General features: G+C 47.9%; 1 protein-coding gene across 10 annotated transcripts in view; it reads right to left on the bottom strand.

Annotated features, from left to right (window-relative positions):
- Positions 1–18631, bottom strand: part of APBB2 (amyloid beta precursor protein binding family B member 2) — a 256229-nt gene that overhangs the window by 48396 nt on the left and 189202 nt on the right. For all 10 annotated transcript variants that reach the window (XM_014455588.2, XM_023753627.1, XM_014455591.2 and 7 more), the window contains 2 exons: positions 16114–16260; positions 13197–13324 (listed from right to left, as the gene is read on the bottom strand). In XM_014455588.2, the coding sequence (XP_014311074.1) occupies positions 13197–13324; positions 16114–16260 (275 nt within the window). The remainder of the gene's footprint in view (positions 1–13196; positions 13325–16113; positions 16261–18631) is intronic.

The raw sequence follows: 18631 nt of genomic DNA, 5'->3' as shown, positions 1-18631 counted from the left end.
CACTGCTGCTGATTGCAAGTTGGAGCTGCTGCTGTGTGTCCCCGCAGCTTTACCGGGAACCAAATACCAGGAGCTATACCCCCATCCTGGTCAAGGGCTTTCGACTCTTTTTCTGAAGCTTCCTTCTCCCTCCCCCTGTGTGATCCTCAGCACAAAAAACAATGGGGTGCTCACATGAACAACTATAAGGGTAGGAAAAGGACAGGATTTAGAATTCACGGCTTCAGACACAGCTCAGTTACTTTTGTGTGTGTGCAACACGGAGCAATACATGTACAAGTTCTAGGTCTCACTTTCTCTGACCTGTAACAGGCATCATAATAATACAGGTGACGGGTGTGCACAGACCCTTAGTAAACTCTAAAGTACTGTGTGAAAACTTTCATGGAAAGAGTTCAATTATTCTCCTTGATACAATCAAAAGCATCTTTAGGAACCAAACACTAAGAATAGCCTCATGTTGAGCCACATACAAGGAAATATAAAACACGGTGCGGACTGTCAGGAAATTATCTTCTCACTAGGGAGACATGCACATCTACAACGGTTAGGAACAACAAAGGTTGAAAACATTAGGTTCCAATAAGATCTACATGACTACAGAGATAACAAGAGACCACAGGGTACTGGGTGGTGTGACCATCTGGTCCCCTTCCTAGGGAAGGAGTGTATTTCTCCAACCTCTGAAGGCAGGGTTGGTTGTGTAACTTGCTTTGGCCAATGAAGTGTGAGAAAAAGCAGTCCGTGTCATTTCCAGGCAGAAGTTTGATGAGTCGGTGCACCTTTTTGCCCTGCCACCATGGCTGACAACACTCTAGTCTCAATAGTGACTGTTTCGTCGGCTTTGGATGCAGAATGAGGGCAATGACCACAGGAGCAGTGCCTCCAGCCAACCTGCCATGGACATTTAGCAGAATGAGAGGGGCTTTAAGCCTCTGAGCCATTTGGTTACTGCAGCATAATCCAGCCAGCGCTGACTGATATAAATGGTGATAGAAAGGGTAACAGGAGAGGTGGGCCTGGATGAAACCATAAGGACAGAGAGGCCATCTAACACGTGTGGGGGCTTGATAGTTACATTACAAAGTGCTTCATGGACTCAAGGACTTGTGTAATCATTTACTGTTCCACTTCCTAGTAGTAACTTCCATGAGGGTAGGGACCATGATGTTATTCGCAGCTACATCCTTGGTGCCAAGCACAGGGATGACACATGGTGGGAACTTAATACATGGGTGTCCAATAAATAAACAGAGGGGTAGATGGGGCCATGCAACAGAGGAAGAAGGAAGGAGAAAAGAAATTCCACAGCTTGATACCTCAAGGTTGGACTAGAACGATGTGGCCTTGGGCATGAAGAAAGCCAACTTGACTAGTCACTTAAAAATACACCAGTACAACCAAGGTTAAATTATAATCACAAAGCTTTAAAAAAATGACGGTGCCCCTTCTGGATAATGACAGCCATGACTCTTCTCCTCCTGTCCTGATTAATATACTTCTTCAGTGTAATCTGTTCTAACAGCATGGTTCTAAGGCCTAAGAGAATGATTAAAAACGTTCTGATTAAAAGTGAGCCAAGATTTAAAGACTTAAGATATAGGCCATCTTCTTCTTCTTCTTTTTTTAAAGAAGCATTCTAATTTGTACAGTATAGACATATTAAAATCTTATCTTTAATTAAAAACGTTTCCCCTCCCTTCATTTCCAACTTGACTTAAAACTGACTTGGTGAATTTAATGAATATGATTCAGTTTTATCTTTCTTAATATCCTCCATAGCTTCTCATATGTCAATAGAAAAGACAAAGCAACTTTTAGCTCGAAGGTATATAGAGATAAATCAAAACATTCCTTCGGGCAAGAAAGGGGCACAGGTAATTACTCTAGGCCACCGAATTGGTGGGGGAAATATATAAAGAAAGTCTACACCATCCATTAGATGTTAATGCTTTTGGTAATTGCTGCTTATCTTGGTAATGGGACCCCTGGTGGTGGGGAGCAGTATTTTCTCAGCAATATCTTTAGTTCTGAGGCAGTTTCTGTGTCACTATTGTTCTCTAATACATGTACAAGGCCACAAACATCATTTGGATTGGTCAATAAATATGAATTGACTGTAAATATATATTTTTATTGATTTCAGAGAATAGGGGAGAGGGAGAGAGAGAGACAGAAACATCAATGATGAGAGAGAGAAAATCATTGATTGGCTGCCTCCTGCACGCACCCTACTGGGGACAGGGCCCACAACCGGGGCATGTACCCTTGGTCAGAATTGAACCTTCGATCCGCAGGCCAATGCTCTAACCACTGACCCAAACCGGCTAGGGCAAGATATATTTTTATTGTTGTTGTTCTCTGACCCACTCAGGACTTTTACAGTAAACAAACAAAGAAAGAAACTAAAACAACCTACCCTCAAAATACTCCTATTGCAGAATGCATTGTAGCATTTTCCAATTATTGAATAACTAGAGGCCCGATGCACAAAATTTGTGCAGGGGGGGAGGTGGGGTCCCTCAGCCTGGCCTGCACCCTCTCCAATCCTGGACTCCTCGGGGGATGTCTGACTGCCGGTTTAGGCCCTCTTGCAATCTGGGACCGCTGGCTCCTAACTGCTCACCTGCCTGCCTGATCACCCCTAACCACTCTGCATGCCTGTCTGATTGCCCCTAACCACCTCTGCCTGCCAGCCTGATCGCCCCTAATCGCTCTCCCCTGCCGGTCTGATGGCCCCTAACTGCTCTCCCCTGCTGGCCTAATGGTCCCTAACCGCTCTCCCCTGCCAGCCCGATCGCCCCTAACCACCTCTGCCTCAGCCCCCGCCAACATGGCTTTGTCTGGAAGGATGTCTGGAAGACGTCCAGTCTATCCAGTCTAATTAGCATATTACCCTTTTATTAGTATAGGTAGGAAATTGGGGGAAAAATCTGCTTTAAACACCCTGTTGGTTAATGGGGTATTATAATTGGATGCTGTTTGTTTATTAAAATTTATATCCCATTTGCCTCACAAAAGAATTAAGTGATTTGCAATAAAAGACACACATTCTATCAGGATCTTAAATTAGAAAAGTAAAATTTAAAACCAACTAGAAGGAAGAAGTAATTCTGTAAATCAATTAGGCTAAATATTAATTTAAACCACATTCAACCATTTCTGATCCACAATAATAGCAGTCATATGGTTCAATCTACTATTATTACTATAATTAGCGGTTTAATTTAACTTGAAACTTCCTGGCAAAAAGGGAAACATGATAAACTATGCAATTATCACTCTTAACCAAATTATTTAAGAAAGATAATAGTCACTGACTGCAATGAAAGCTATGCTCATAATCAAACAGCGCTTTTCAGTGATGGCATGGGGGGTGAAGTGCTAAGCAAATGAAAAGTCTAAAAGTTTAGCTTTGTTAAAATACCACTTGACACATAATTATCACTGAGAATTCCTAGATCAGGGCTCTTCAGCCTTTCCTAACCTGGCAGACCCCAAAAAGCTGACCCTCTGGAAGTTCATTGGTTTTTGACCGTGGAATCATTTTTTTCTCTTTATACACAAGTTATTAAACTGGTACAGTGTTCAGCTCAAAACTTTTTGGAAAAGTTAACCAAGACCAGTGTTATTCAGACTATGACCAATTCGTGGTGATAGGCAGCATTTAAACAGTTAAATAGAATAGAGTAGCAAAGATGAAAAACACCAAAGGGCCGAACACACAGTGAAGGTAAACATTGTGTGAAATTGTTGTTAGTGATATGTGACTGAGTAAAGGAGACAGAGAAAAAAGAGAGGAGGGTGGGCAAGGGGGAAATCAGGTCATGTCATAAATTATGTTTTTTATGGGTTATGACAAGACAGTTTGAAAGCCAATAACACAGAAAAATAGATGGCTAGAAAGAATGTAGGGCTCACACAGTCTTAAAAAATCTAATTATTGTCCTTGCAAAATTTATTTTTATGTAGGTGAACATACACATAATCAGCAATTTAAATAAAACTCCCTTCAACGTGATGTGTGTATAAATGCATACATATATGTATACATACGTACAGGTGTGTGTGTGTGTGTGTGTGTGTGTATTTAATTCTTCCTGCTTGGGATCTCTGTGATTATTGAAAGCACCCGTGCTTCCTGGTGGCTTGGTTATCAGTTTTGGAAGATTCTGTCTTTCCTATTCCTTTACCTGGCTCTGGTGTCCTGCTGGTTCCCTCAATCATGAGTTAGACACATCTTTGACATGTTACTCATTGTATATGTTTAAAATTACATTTTTTAAAACAGCCTTATTGAGGTATAACTGACATATAATAAACTGCATATGTTTAAAACATACAATTTGATAAGTTTTGACATGTGTCTATACCTGTGAAACTATCCCCACAACCAAGCCAGTGAATATGTCTGTGACTTCCAAAGATTCCTCTTGTCTCTTTATAATCCCTGCCTTATGTCCCTCCCCAGGTAGCCACTGATCTACTTCCCATCAGCATAGATTCGGTGACCTTGCATTTTCTAGAATTTGATATAAGTAAAATCATACAAAAGGTAAGGGAAGGAGGGGGGGAGGTGGGGAGGAGGGGAGGCAGGGAGGTGAGGAGGCAGGAAACCACATGGAGCCAGCGGCGCGGCCGGCACGCAGGCAGTGAGGGAAGGAGGAGGCGGGGAAGCAGGGAACCTGACCGGCCTTGTTCACCGGCCAGGCCTAGGGACCCCACCTATGCACAAATTTCATGCACCAGGCCTCTAGATTTTATATATTTAAAGTCAAAGAGAGAATAATGCTAATCTCCCATGTGCTTAAGTTCCTCCCAATTTTTTTATATGTTTGACCCAGGCAGCAGTTCAGGGAAACATTACTATCTTCATGAAAACAGTACAAATGGGAACAATGTGTGATGCTTCTAAGGAAGCTCCTCCACAGATCTGCCACCCCAGCAGTGACCCCACAGCAGATGTAGAGGCTGGGACACTAAGTGTCCCCAACATCACTGCATGAAAAAAAAATCATTAAAAGCAAACGGTGGGATTCCTATTCCACTATTCCTTCAGCTGACCAATTCTAGATCTCCACACTTCACATAACTGTCCGTGATGGGACTCCTTGAGTCCCACCTGATGTTCTCAAATCTGTCTTCTCCAGTGACTAACTGCTACAGTGATGTTATAATATGACAAGAAATACATATTTAGTTTTTCAGTCTCACCAGGGAGGGGAGAGGGATTTGACACTGAGCTAATCACCAACAGTCAATGATTGAACCAACCTGCCTATGTAATGAGATTTGTATAACACCCCTAAGCCACAAAGTTGGGAGAGCTTCTGCTTTGGTGAACACGTCCAGGTGCAGGATGGTGGAACACCCCAAACTTCTTGAGGACAGGAGCTCCTGTGATTGCAACTCTTCCGGATCACAACCTATTGCTTCTTTATCTGGCTGCCCATTTATGAACTAGAGGCCTGGTGCACGGAATTTGTGCACAGGTAGGGTCCCTAGGCCTGGCTGGCGATCAGGGCCACTTGGGGCCTTCTTTCCCCCCGGCTCCTGGCTCCTGCCAGGGACTTCCTTCATTCTGCACCGCCCACTGGTGGTCAGCGCACGTCACAGCGAGTGGTCGAACTCCCAGTCAGTTGAACTACCGAGGGGACAATTTGCATATTAGCCTTTTATTATTTAGGATGCCTTTATGATGTTTCCCTGAGACTATGAGCCATTCTAGCAAATTACCCAACCCGAGGAGGGGTCGAGGTAATCCCTGATGTATAGCAGTCGGTCAGTGTTCTGGACTTGTGATTGGCATCCAATCTTAAGGAACTGTGAAATCTTCAGGTAGTCAGAATTGAATTAAATGTAGGACATCCAGTTGGTATCCGCAGAGAACTGGAGAATTGCTTGGTGTGTAAAACCCACACATTTGGTGTCAGAAGTGTTCTGCGAGTCGAAACAGATCACAGGAGCTACGCTATGTTCCCAATTATCAGACTCACCGTGAAGCCAAAAGTCTCGGATGATTGCATTTGAGTAAAAAAGTTCAAGGTGATGACTTGTGCATGGAAAGCAGTGACTGCCCATTCATCTGCAATAACATGAGGCTTTCAGCAATTCATCACACACCTAACTATTTATTGAGCTTATGCAACATGCCAGCAACCAAGCCAGGCTCTGGGTTAGAAGAGCGACAACTTTCTCTTCTAAGACTGTATATGTGGATTATTAAGCTATTTTTTCACTAAAATTATTCTTCCTTCTGTTGTTGGACTGCTCCAAGTATTCCAAGAGGACCTAAACTTTAGGGCTGACACTGAGAAACACTGCAGCCAAGCATGATTGGTCTCTCCCAACTGCATCCACAAAGCCCCAATCCTCATCTGGCTTGGGACCCTGGGAAGGTGTGCAGTGGGAGTTGTTCAGGGATCAGCAGGATCCCTCCCTCCCTCCTGCCCTTCCTCCCTCCTTTCCTTTGTTTCTCTCTCTCTCTCTCTCTCTCTCTCTCTCTCTCTCTCTCTCTCTCTCTCCAACAACCTCAGGCCTCCACACTTCACCGGCTGGTGCTGAAACATGCTTATAAGAAATGCTAGATCATGCGCTGAACCAGTTACCAAAATGGATGATGTGATCCTCAGAAGATACTGCCATCTTCACAAATGCACCAGCAGGGACAGCCTCACTGTGAAAGACCTGCTGGAAGTGCCTTCACACATTCCTCTGAGGGGAACTACCTGGGTGACCCCTTACAATGTCTTCCCTTAAAGGTTATTCTAAGCTGAAAGTATTCACAAGCATCCCGGCATGATTAATAGAAGGCAAGGAAGCCACTTCTAAAGAGATAAAATATAACTACACTCTAAGTCAGCAAAATGGTGAAGCAAACCTGATGCCTCTGCGTCTCATGGGGCTGCATGAAAAAGAAATCAGCTCTAGAGGTCAAGATAACACCGCAGCCCGGGGAGAGAATTACAGCTGTGTCCCTGAGGACCCTTCTCCTGAGGCAGGACAGCGCATCCCCCGGATTAAACTTTCATCAGCGGGTTTGGAATCCATCAATCATTCATTACTGTCTGGCTCAGAGAACCCTCTGACCAGACGTCATTACAAAGTCTCCATCCTCTACGTAGAGACCCGTCCCCGCCCCCCCCACCCCCCGCCCCGCCATTACTCCTAGGAAAAGAAAAAACAGCCAAGCAAAAATAGAGATAACTTTCAGATGAACTCAAAAACCCAGCAGCCCGGTATCTCTACATTCCTGCCACCTGAAACAGAACTGCCCTTTGTCGCTGCCAACTTCTACCAATTAGCAAGGAAGTCTCCTTGGCACAAGTGCTGTGTGTCGCCTGCTGTGGGTGCAGCTGAACAGAAAGGACAGCTCCACTGGCGGCTGCTCAACAAAGCCGCCTCAACAAAGTGCTCCTCTGCACTGTGATGGCTGCCTCCTTAGTCAGCACCATCTCACTGGAAGGTCGACCAGGGAGCTCACCGGCAGGAGCAGAAAGCGCACGGTTATTTGAACAGAGAGGTCACATAAGATCACTAGGAAACTAAACACGCCAAAAGGGAACACGGAGAGGTCACCGGGAAGGAGCGATGGCAAGGTGGGGCAGTGACCTCAGGAACAAAGGACACAGGTGGGAATCATTCACCCTTAGAAGCTTGGAGGTGGCGCCCAAGGGAGCAAATGCACTCAGGCTGAGGAGGACGCCCGCCCTGCGTGGCGGATGCTGGTCTCTAGGCTTGAAGGACCCTGGCATGCGGGGTCTCCACATCTGTATTCTTTGCTAATTTCTATTTTTTCAGACAACCCACTAGAGATGTGAGGCCGTGCTTAGCTCGGGGCCATAGTTTGTCAACCTCTGCTTTCTTTCTTTCTTTCTTTTTTTTTTAATGTGTTGTGGTTTTTTTTAATCCTCATCGGAGGATTTTTTTAAAAATATATTTTATTGATTTTTTACAGAGAGGAAGGGAAAGGGATAGAGAGTCAGAAACATCAATGAGAGAGAAACATTGACCAGCTGCCTCCTGCACACCCCCCACTGGGGATTGTGCCCGCAACCAAGGTACATGCCCTTGACCAGAATCAAACCTGGGACCCTTCAGTCCGCAGGCCGACGCTCTATCCACTGAGCCAAACCGGTTACGGCGTCAACCTCTGCTTTCAATTCACACCTGTGTCTTTTCTCATCAATTAAGAAGCCAGATCCTTAAGGACAGGCACAGGCCACAGAGCCCTGTCTCCCCTCAGGCCCCCAGTCATTTCAGACCATCCATCATCTCTTGTCAGGACTAACAGGGGAGCGTCCTCTTTGGACAGAGGGAGATCCCAGGGGTCTGTTTATGCCCTGCCACTACCAGACGGGCCACCAAAGGGAAGTCACACCTTGCAGTCCCCAGCTTTATAATCTCTACAATGAGGAGGCAGAAAGCCTTGGGTGAATAAACCATCTTTTCAATGTCAAATCGCGTGAGTCAAAGTTTTGCACATTAATCTACCCCATGCAAAACCTGCCCCCAAATTAAGCAATATTTTCAAAAGAAAGTAAAGCAACAAAACAACACTGTCAGGAAAACAGGAGCATGAACTGTGTGCGGCAACAGCCTTCTACAACAACTTAAACCAGGGGCTTGTGGGGAAAAGCCAGCTGGGAATATCCTAGGAGAAGAGAGTAGGGGGAAATATTCTGCACGCTTGACACTATATTCTTTAGGTAAAAGTTCCCTGAGATCCTAACCAGATAAAACAATGAAAGGTAAAACTCATTTGGAAGTTTATGAATAATCTATGACCTGGTAAAACTTTATTAAAAATTATTCATAAAAAACAGAAGAAGTGTATAAAACGCGTTCTAGGAGGAGAGTTTTTGTTCTGCAAACTATAACCATAAGCAATGTCACCGGGTTGACAAGGACTGCAGAAGAACGCACTTTTAAAAAGCACTTGTGCACAGTGGCTGTGACAGCTGCTGCTGCTGCTGAGGGACTGTGACCTTTATCAGAGCAGGCCCAACGGGGTCTCCAACTTACAGCGGTTGTTTATGAGCAGTAATTCAATTCTTTTCGTATAAGCAAAAGTAGCCATCTATTGCTGTCACTAATTTCAATTAACGCGTTGACTGGCTAAAGCAGCGTTCCCCAAAGTGTGCTCCATGTGACTGCGTTTCCGTGGAGAAAAGGGGTCTGCTCAGGTCTGGAAATGTGTTCCTGGTGGGTCCCAGGGCTCGTCAGCACAGGGAAACCTCCCAGGAGGTCTCAGTTTCCCCAATGACCCTAGAACCTTTTTTTTTCCTCAAGGAAAGTCTACAACCGTCTTACTTCATTAGTGCTCCATGGCACACTGCTATGGAAATCACTAGGGAGAATCCACGATGGGGTCTGAAGTCCTGTGACTATCCCATCTGCCTATGTTCCTTCCTCAAGAGAAGCAGGTGGACTAGCACACTCCACTGCCCATTGGCAACGTACATAAGGACCTGTGTGTCCAGATGATGGAGCCATATCCGCCACAAGAGGAGAGAGGAGTCCCTATTAAAAGTCCCCTATGTTCAGAAATTACGTTGCCTGTTTCTGATTCCTCTAAAGAGAGCTGTGGCCCGGCAGCAGCATGGGCCCCTGAAATAGCCCGCCCCCTCCTGGGAAACGCAGCCTGGCAGGCCCACAGAGACGAGATGACAGGTGGCACTGGGTTTGTCTGCCTCGGCACTGGGGGCAAAACGCCAGCTTGAAGGCCCAGAGCCACTCACACCCAGAAGGACGAGGGCAGGAGCAGAGCAGATCAGTGTGGGTGCTCCTGGTGCTGCCTCTGATCGGAATACAAGGCTCACGAAACGCCGTGCCCCACTCCATGTCTGGAGCCTTCACACGTACCCCACGGTGATCAAAAGGAACCAAAGTACAGAATGGCCCAGGGCGAGGAGGCAGCCCTCCCTCTGCCCAGCAATAATGCAAACGTGCCCCAAGAAATGCCACAGGCAGGCCTGACTCGGGACCAAGACAAAGACTTCAGCCCTCGAGCAACCACCAACCCCCACAGAGAACCAACACCAATGTGACTGCCACTCCTTCATCGTAAGAAGCTTCTCAAATCCACCTTGGGGACCCGTGGGGGAAAGGAGGTCACACCTAGATCACCCCCTAAGGAATCTCTTCAGAGTAAATCAAAACCACCTGAAAGCCTTAAGAATATGCTAAACCCAAAATAACTTTATAAATTTGGAAATCGCGTGGCTTAGTGAAGCACTCTGAACTTCCAGAGGGACTTGTGCCCTTCCAGCCTCTGGTGTACATACGTTCCTTCTCCACGTTAACCACGTCAAGAAACCCCCTAAGAGATCCCAGCCTCTCGGCAAGGAAAGCCATGAAAGAGAATGAGAAACAGGCTCGTTTTCACAAGCAAAATGAAACACTTTTATGTTTTATTCATGCAAAGCGCAAACCCCTGCCCCTGGCGGCATTATGAATTGAATTTGCTCTTGTAAATTGCTGTAAAAAAAAGAAAAGGATCAAAAGCAAAAGAAAGTAAAAAAAAAAAAAAGGCAGGAATGCAAAGGCCCCTTCTTCTAGGGAATGAAAACTCGGGGGACCAGTGGGGGAAACAGAACCTTTTGCTGGCAAACATACATTTTTATTTGCTGCAATCTGGCCCGAGGCCCCAACCAGCACATGAGCTTGTTCAGGTCCTGAGAGCCGACAGGGGACCCTGAGCGAGTTTCTAAATTACAGAAGTTGGAGGAATTGAGCAAAAAAGGGAGAGAGAGAGAGAGAGAGAGAGAGAGAAAGAGAGAGAACTCATGGACACGGACAACAGTGTGGTGATTGCAGGGGGTGGGGTGGGAGGAGGTGGAAGAGGGCAAAGGGGATAAATGGTGATGGGAAAAATAGAAAAACAAACACCCCAACAATTTCTAAATGACACGTATCCGCTACCATTGAGCAAGAAGTGGTTTAAAAAACATGGGTCACCCAGCCCACCTCTCAAAGACATAACCAAGGCAATGTGACCTAACTTATACTGCCATCCCAGGGGAGCGGGGGTGTGTGGGGGGGGGGGGCAGAGGGTGAGGCTCTTCCTGCTCCGCAGGACAAGGACAACTGAACTCGGGGCGTCTGGCCTCTCGTCCTCTGCATCACGTGATAAGCTGCTCTGGAAACTCCCTGAGCCCAGGCCCCTCCCTGTCTTTGAAAGGAAGCCATGTAATTAGCGGCATCCGCTTGTGCTTTGACAAATCCAGAGCTCACACCCATTAAGCATTTGCCGCGTCCCTGTCACTGTGCCAGTTACTGTACTTACACACAGGCACACGTAACATGCTTTGTGGTCCTTATTATGCTCCGCATTTCACAGATGACAGAAACCGAGGCTCAGAGCTTAAATAATTCAGTCAACTGGAGTTTGAATCATTTTTTCCCCCCGAACATGCAGCATTTGGCCTCACTTTAAAGAGTTGGACTGGGCTGAAAACCTCATCAGTGAAATCCGCTCACAACGTACCCTTAAGAAAACGCAACCCCACCTCGTTGTATGTGTTTATAATGATCTTCACCTTGGCTCCCGCCTGGAGCACAGGAACCAGGGAAGGATCAAGTATCTTACACCCTCCCATCAAGGCTGAACATTTTTAATGATGAGCAAACAGTATCAGGTGTTTTCCTTGTAAAATTAATCAATTTGTGCCGTGCATCCACTTCGTGCCACAGCTCTGCCGAGCGAGTGAATGGCAGGTGTGTACAGTTCATCTACCCACTCGTTCCCCTCACAGCACCTGGCCCAGCGTCCACCCATCGGCACTCCGTTACAGAAGCTCAGGCACAACCGTGCTCCCTGGAAGGGTTATCCCACCAGCAGTCAGAGGACACCTCTCCTCTCTTCTGCAGACCATTCCTCGAGTCTAGTTCCAGCAAGCACGCTTGTTCTTTGACCGATGGATGCCTAACCATCTTCCTTTGTGGCGTAGAACTTGCAGCTGAACCAAGGCAGGGGCACCCTGAGGCAGAGCTCTAGGGAGGACCACACGCTCCGATAAACCAGATGCCCAAGACGGAACCAGGAGGGCCACCTCGCTGCTGCCTGGGGTTTTCACCCGTGTTGGCAATGTTCTTACCCAGTTTCAACAACGCAGTAACTAACCACCCTATAGCGCATCCCTAAAAGCTACGAGGTCCTCAGTTACACCGAGAGTTGCCAAAGATTAAATAAACAGTTGACCCCGGAACAAATGCAGGGGTGAGGGGCACCACCCACCCGAGCAGTTGAAAAGCCACATGTAAGTTCAGTCGGCACTCACACACTCCAATTTCCAGCCAAGTTAGAGAATACAGTTGACCCTTGAATTACATGGGTTTGAACTACTTGGGTCCAATACGAGAACCCAAGCAGTTCAAGCCTGCGTTGCTCAAGGGTCAGCTGTGATGCGAGAGTTCAGTGCATTTAATGGAGCCCAGTTGCTGAACGGTGGTATCCACGGACGTCTGTGCTAACGGCCACTTTTTAGATAGAATATGAACATGAACATCAGAACTTCCAGTCAACCTGGAGGACAAAAAGTTCACCACACACCTGAGTAAGGAGCACTTCTGTCCATCACACATTTTCAACCGAATTTCAGAAAAAGGTGCACTGAATGGAGATTTGATATGACCAGACGTTTCAAGTGTTAAAAAAAGTTCAGCTACCCCAAGCCCCAGGAGTTCCTGGTGATCGTGACACAGTGACCTGAAGGTGGTGACTCATGCTGTGCAGCTGCTCCCCCTTCTATTCCCCCCCATAAGCTGCTCCCCCACATGAGCCGCTCCCCCAAGCAAGCCCTCTGCAGAGAAAGTACCAGGGGGAGGCGTGGGGAATGGCCCAGACCCAACCGAACGAAGTGGAGGATTAAAACAGGATGCAGAGCAGGGGGGAAAGGAAGTGAGGGTTCAGGAAGCCTGGTGAGTTGGGAACGTCGCTGAATGAGGATGAGCAGGAGGAGAAACACGCAGAAATCGAAGGCAGATCCAGAACTGACAAAAGGTTTGAGGTACTGAAACCAGGAGGGGAAGTGGCGTGGAGGGCTTCCGCGGTGGGGACAGAAATCAGCTGTAATGTTTTACATTTCTAAAGGAAGTCTACCGTCATCGCATGTTCAGCGAAGTGCAGCAACAGGTGTGGAGCTACACCCGGGGCCCCTGGCGAGGGGACAGGAGCCCAGCCCCCGGGCACTCACCGGCCGTTGTCGCGGCCCACGCCCCACACGCGGATGCTCACGATGGGCTGCGAGTGGAGCACCGTGCGGTCCATGGGGTCCACCAGGCTGAGCGTGTCGTTCTCCAGGATCAGGTACATGTCCTTCCCCTGGAGCCAAAGAGAGCCCGTTACCCTCCTCCCGAAGCGCACACGCCCTCGCCAGGTCTGCGGCTGCCTAGGATGTCCTTTCAACGAGCAAAAGAAGCCACCCCGTGGTCTCGAATGTGTTCTCCTAAAGCAGTGGTTCTCAACCTTCTGGCCCTTTAAATACAGTTCCTCCTGTTGTGACCCAACCATAAAATTATTTTCGCTGCTACTTCATAACTGTAATGTTGCTACTGTTATGAATCGTAATGTAAATATCTGATATGCAGGATGGTCTTAGGCAACCCCTGTGAAAGGGTCGTTCGACCGCCAAAGGGGTCGCGACCCACAGGTTGAGAACCGCTGTCCTAAAGGGAGAAACACCCTCTCCTGAGTAAAATATTCATAAATCTTTCATATTTCCTCACATCCCAACTTCTCTCTCCCTCCCCAAGTCCTCTGGAAAGTGTCCCTGGCCTGCTTTCTAGGCGGTTCTATTTTTTCATTATTTACACTTCTGCATTTTCAAGAAAAAGGTGAGTTCCCTGGAGAATCTGGTCCCCCACCAGCTCCATGCCCGGCGTCCTCACACAACCATGCTCTCCCCATTCCTTCCCCTGGCCAGACCCCAGCAGGCCCCCTCAACGGCCTCTCAGAGCCACAGCGATGTCCGTCCCTTCTCACCTCTCACGCCACTCCATGCCTGTGTGATGTGGCTGGCAAATACCTTGCTCCAGGTCTGACACAGCCTGTGATGCCGTTAGCTACAGGGTGTTGTGCACATACACCACTGCAGGGGGGAGGTCATGGCTTCTCTCCCACATTACCACTCAGGCTTTCGGCTTCGGTCTCCTGTCCCCCCACAGGGGTTGGCCCTTTGAGGGCGGGAATGCTAACTATTCAACTTTATTCCCCCTGAAATTCCTGAAGCATAATTTTAAGAAATGATTCAACTCTGATGTACAACTGAAAGACTGTGCCTCCTGAAGGTCACGGTCACCCCTGGTGCCGTGTGAGGGAGGCCAGGCTGGGAGAACGGTGAGGCTTCCTGGTGGGTCTTCAAGTCCCGAAGCAGGACAACTGAGTTCCTCTGAGGCCTGGCATTTGAGAAGGATGTTATAGGTCCCCGTCCAAAGTTCTCAGAGTGAATACAAGCTCCATTGCTTCCGTGGCAGACATGGGTTTCGGTGCCTCTGCTGGACAACGTGTAAGCTGAGAGTCTACGTCTGCGATCCAGGATCATCTGAAATCTCCCCAAAGGGCAGGGGAGCCGTTTCCAGAAGAGAGCCATGGCAGAAAGCACAGCCCGCGCAGGACTTCGGAGCCGGAGCGACAGGCTGCCGGCTACCTCAGATCCACGGCACCCCAAGCATCCTTGCTAGGGAACTGCAGCTCATTCAGCTTGTGTGGGGGAGGGGGACAGGGCCCATGTGGCCACTTCAAGGTCACAGCTGTGTCCAGGCCTTGGGCAAAGGGCCAATCCTTCATTAACTAGTTTGCAGGTTAACCGTGACTGAGGTGCGGGTCCTGGAGAGATTCAGTTGCCCAGCATCTCACGGATGTTGGTCAGTAGCTGAGCAACGGTTCGCAGAGCAAGAAGAGGAGCCAAGCTGCCAACACCTTACACTGTCCTTCAGCTACAGGCTGGGCTCCTGGCCTCCAGACCACACAGCAGTGCCAGGAGCTGCATGATCGCTGAGACTGGGGATCCAGAGAGCAGAGCAGGGCCCAGGTCCCCCTGGGGCCACCAGGGATGTGCTTTGATTTAACAGAGTTGCTAAGGATTTTTGGTGCCTTCTTCTCTCTGTCCCTTTCCACCAAGACTGAAGCACTGGCTGCAGCCTGAAGGAGGTCCTCAGCCAGACCCACGAGGGGATGGCTCCCAGCACAACCCCCTTCTGTGCAGCTGCTTCATGGCAAACACTTTTCGGGACTAACAGACGGAGGGGCTCTCTGTGGCTGACATCACCACCTGACATGCCAAACACGCTTTTCCGGGTGTGGCCCACAGTGCGGTCAAGTCCCCCTCAGGAGCTGGGAGATGCACTTCCTGCGGCCTGGTTCAGCTGAAACACCTCGGCTGGGCCTCCCACAGCCAACAGGCTCTGCTCACTGGGAGGGACCAAGCTGGGTAGACTCGTGTGGCAGCTCTACTCCGAGACGCTCCCGGCGTGCCGGCTGGCAGGTCTCAGAGCCCGGCAGGGATCGGTTTTTCATATTTCCATGATTTCTATGGATCTTTCATATTGATATGTATTATTTTCTTTTCTGAAATGATCTCAACTGATATTTCAAAGTGGATTTACTTTGTTCAAAGTGAGAAAGAGTAGATAGGTCTCGATTTCAAAGCTCATGTATAAAGTTGACTTTCAGATTGTCAATAAAGAATATGTTAGAAAGAAAAATTTTTCCAACTTTTAGAGCAGCCACATCGACACTTCTGTGTGTATGTGTGGGGACCACATTCCCCTTTGAGGACATACTTTGTGAGGGCCATGGGTCTTCTTCTTATAGCCTCGCACGCCCAGTTGTGCACGCAAATCCAAGGGGTTTTCTGGGCCCTAAAGTCCACAGTGGGTTCCTGGGGACTCAGGGATCGCAGGTTAGACCCTGTCACTGAGACGTGGAGAACGTTCTCTCCCAGGGCCCCATCCTCCCTGGGACCGGACACTGCTAATGGGTGCCTCTTGCCCACACTACCTGCCTCTGGGGAAATGTACCTGCTGCACCCCCGTTGCCCCTCAGGACCACGTCCCACGAAGCCAGAGGGATGGAACCAAGCCTGCCATTCATTGCCCCCACGCGTTACTCACCTCTCCCCAGATGCCGACCGTGTCCCGGATGTCGTTTTTGCAGTAAGAGAGCTGCCGGATGCAGTTGTTGACGGCAACACTGCTCTTCCCAGGGGCGAGGTCGTCCTCTGCCATTTCTACCCATCCCAGGGAGCGCACAGCAAAACACTGGAAGACAGAGTCAGGAACGTGAAATTCCTCACAGGTCACAGGTCACTCTCCGTCAATCTACCATAAAGACCCCTGCAAGGTATTCCTAATGAGCCTTTAGCTGCTACATCATGTTCTATCTCATCCCTATTTTTTTAAAAATTTAATTTATTGGTGTGACATTGGGCAACATGAACATGTAGGTTCGGGTGTGGGTTTCTATGTTACAAGAGCTGTAGATTGCACCATGTGCCCACCACCCAAAGTCAAACCTCGTTGTCACCCCCTTCTCCCCATCCCTATTGTTGGAAAATTACACTGTGACTTTTTTTGCTATTAGAAAGTGTAGTGATAAATATCATATTGCCTAACTTCCTGTGTGTGTGCTCAGATTTTTTTCTTAGAATAGATAACTAGAAGTGGAATTATAAAAACTTGTAAGCTCATTTATCTATTAGAAGGCAGTTTTTTTCATCGTAAGAAGTTAGTTGTTAGCACCTAGAAAAAGACAATGGGAGAGAGAATGAATCAAGTCCGTGTTAGGCACTTTAATAACGACAAGGCAAAATGTATCCTCTAATGCCCAGAAGTGGAGGGAAACGGGGAAAATGTGCTTCCGTGACAGTCGGTCTCAGCTCCTACCGCTTGTTATGAGCACCACATCCCGCGAAGCCTGCAGAATGGCCGGGCTCGTGAGACACCTTAAAGCGCAAGCTCCATTTGTTCTTTTATCATTTGGAGATATTTTGAGATGACGCTCCTTGTCTTTTAAAAGTTCAGCTATCCAATTAAAGTAATATAAAAAGCATCGTATGCATATCGCAACACGTAAACAATCCAAAGACGTATAAAGAAAGAAATCCCCGGGACCCATGCGGGCTGCAGCATCCGCTTTGCTGATCATCAGCAGGGTGGCCGGGTGGCTGGACTGGGTCCCTCACCTGAGCCTGCAGCCCGGGCCCTTTACCCCCCTTGGAGGGTTGGGTCCCTCCGAGCTTGCATCAGTGGAAGAGACCACCTTCCCGGGACGGGGGGAGAGGGGGGCATCTTGTAAAGTTTCCCAAAGTGAATGTCACAATAAAATGAAGAAACGCAGCCAATTGTCCCAAAGTGACCCCTTCAGTCCAGTTCAACCTTCCCCGTCTCAGCCTCCCGGTCCAGACTCCTTCCCGAGTTGTTAATCACAGTATCTCAGGGGAAACACACACACACACAATTACCAAAGGCAACCTCCTTAAGCCCAGTGCATGAGGATCCTCCCATCCTATAGAGCAGTGGTTCTCAACCTGTGGGTCTCGACCCCTTTGGCGGTCAAACGACCCATTCACAGGGGTCTCCTAAGACCATCCTGCATATCAGATATTTACATTACGATTCATAACAGTAGCAACATTACAGTTAGGAAGTAGCAATGAAAATAATTTTATGGTTGGGTCACAACATGAGGAACTGTATTTAAAGGGCCAGAAGGTTGAGAACCACTGCTATAGAAGTACTGAGGTACCTGTGTGACCACCAGGAGCAGAACCGCTGCCACATGCTGATGGTGCCTATGGGCCGTTTACAAATACACCAAAAAGAGAAGGTTGCCCCTGTGATGACTGCGAAAGCTCCTCAGGGCCCTGTGTCCTGGGGAGAGGTCTGGGAGATGCCCTCACATCCCCTCTGCCGGCGTGTGTGCCCACTGCAGTGCGACTGCTCGATGTCATTACAGGTTTTTAAAAAATATGTCTTTATTAATTTCGGGGAGAGGAAGGGAGAGGAGAGAGCAATAGAAACACCAATGATGATAGAGAGTCATTGATTGGCTGCCTTCTGCACGCCCCCTACTGGGGATCCAGCCCGCAACCCGGGCATGTGCCCTTGACTGGAATAGAACCCGGGGCCCTTCAGTCCATAGGCCAACGCTCTATCCACTGAGCCAAATCAGCTAGGGCTCAATGCAGTTTTGAGTGCATGGCTCTAGAGTAGGGATCGTCTGGATTCAAATCTTAGCTCTTAGATGCACTGGTACTGTGATTGTGGGAAAGTGATATACAAAGTCCCAATTTTTTTTTCATTTCTAAAAATAGGAATAACGACTGTTACCTCTCAGGGTTCTCACTAGGAGAAAACAATGTAATATAGCAAGAGAGCCCGCATGTAGAAAACACTCAATGAACATGTGTTGAGTGAAAGAGCGAATGAATACAGTGCCGCATAAATCTTAACGAGGGTCGTCAAAGGGGAGACGGACAGGAGCGGAACATTGGTACTTAGGGTGACCACTCATTTCAGTTGTCCCCAGGATGGCTCAGGCTCATGTCTGTTGTTGTGGCAAAATCATTAAGAGCAGCTCCCAGTTTGAATAATAAATTATTACAGTCACTCTAGTCAAAATTCCAGCCAC

Source organism: Myotis lucifugus, unplaced genomic scaffold, assembly GCF_000147115.1.
Source record: "Myotis lucifugus unplaced genomic scaffold, Myoluc2.0 scaffold_48, whole genome shotgun sequence".
NCBI classification, from domain to species: Eukaryota; Metazoa; Chordata; class Mammalia; order Chiroptera; family Vespertilionidae; genus Myotis; species Myotis lucifugus.
Note: the sequence above shows the minus strand (reverse complement) of the source record. Positions and strands in the feature narration are given on the sequence as shown.